This window comes from Aptenodytes forsteri, unplaced genomic scaffold, assembly GCF_000699145.1.
Source record: "Aptenodytes forsteri isolate BGI_AS27 unplaced genomic scaffold, ASM69914v1 Scaffold58, whole genome shotgun sequence".
In the NCBI taxonomy this organism is placed as follows: domain Eukaryota; kingdom Metazoa; phylum Chordata; class Aves; order Sphenisciformes; family Spheniscidae; genus Aptenodytes; species Aptenodytes forsteri.
Window position 1 is genome coordinate 2,552,531 of NW_008794093.1, and position 1,239 is coordinate 2,553,769.

General features: G+C 36.2%; 1 protein-coding gene across 1 annotated transcript in view; it reads left to right on the plus strand.

The window, feature by feature from the left end:
* Positions 1–423: 423 nt before the first annotated feature.
* PTGS2 (prostaglandin-endoperoxide synthase 2) overlaps positions 424–1,239 on the plus strand; it is a 5,367-nt gene continuing 4,551 nt past the window's right edge. Inside the window, exons 1-2 of the mRNA XM_009275087.2 lie at positions 424–511; positions 622–765. Of these exons, the coding sequence (XP_009273362.1) occupies positions 439–511; positions 622–765 (217 nt within the window). The 5' untranslated portion in view covers positions 424–438. The remainder of the gene's footprint in view (positions 512–621; positions 766–1,239) is intronic.

Here is a 1,239-nt window from a genome sequence, read left to right on the forward strand (position 1 = left end):
TGATTCAAACCATGGAGGGGGTTTTCTTTTTTTCTTTTCAGCTGTAGATGGATTTAATGATTTTTTTTTTTAAATGTTCTATATTCTTTTGTGATTGCTTGACTATTTGGTGTATGGTAGAAAGGATGTCAGGCTTCTATTGGCCTGTGTGAGACAATCCAACCCTTCTGAGGTGCTTTACTGCTGTCAGGAAACACACAACAAATTCCTATACTTTTGTTAATAACTATTACCAGTAGTAGTCTAAAGTGAATGGATGTTCATTCTCTTGTCTTCCTGATAAGCATTAAACTTCATGGCATTGTCTACCTCCATCTGAAAAATTAGCTTAGTGAGATGAGAATACCAGTGTAGCCTTATAAGATGCTAATCAGAGCATTTGGTTTCATTCCAGCCAACCCTTGCTGCTCAAACCCATGTCAGAACAGAGGAGTATGCATGACAATAGGATTTGATCGGTATGAATGTGACTGTACAAGGACAGGATATTATGGGGAAAACTGTACAACACGTAAGTACCTTAAGTCTCTTTTCATGGAAATGAAATTTGAGAATTCAGTTTCAGGATTGCAGGGTTTTCTGAATAGCAACTTACAATAATCTCTTCATCGATGCTCACAGCGGAATTCTTCACGTGGCTGAGGCTAACATTGAAACCTTCGCCAAATACTGTCCACTATATCCTCACCCACTTCAAAGGAGCCTGGAATATCATCAACAACATTCCCTTCTTACGAGATGTTATTATGAGATATGTATTAACATGTAAGTATGAGTTCTGTTTTAGTTCTCTTAACTGGCAGAAGTTATTCATAGGACTCCAGAATATTGTACTTGATTGGTCCATGTATAAAGTTAGCAAGCTAAAATGCACTAAGGTAAAAACATTCTAACTAAAACTTAAGATTTTGACATGACTGCAGACTTGTATGAAGCATGCTTTGAAATGGAAATGAACTTTACTCTAATATCTAATAGAATCCAGGACTTTGCTAGCATAGGCTTTGCACCAAATTGCTCATGTTAATAGTTGGATCCAGCTGATAATCCAGGACCCAGTCCTGTTATTCAGCAACTGTAATCCCATTTAACATCAGTAACTCATATGTGTGGAATTTGTCAATGCAACTGCTGCCAAAATATATGGAAGAGATCTGGCCTTGTGATTTACTTTTTGAGACTAGAATGTACAGTGTAAAAAAAAAAAAAAAAAAAAAAAAAAAAAAAAAAACACACCCA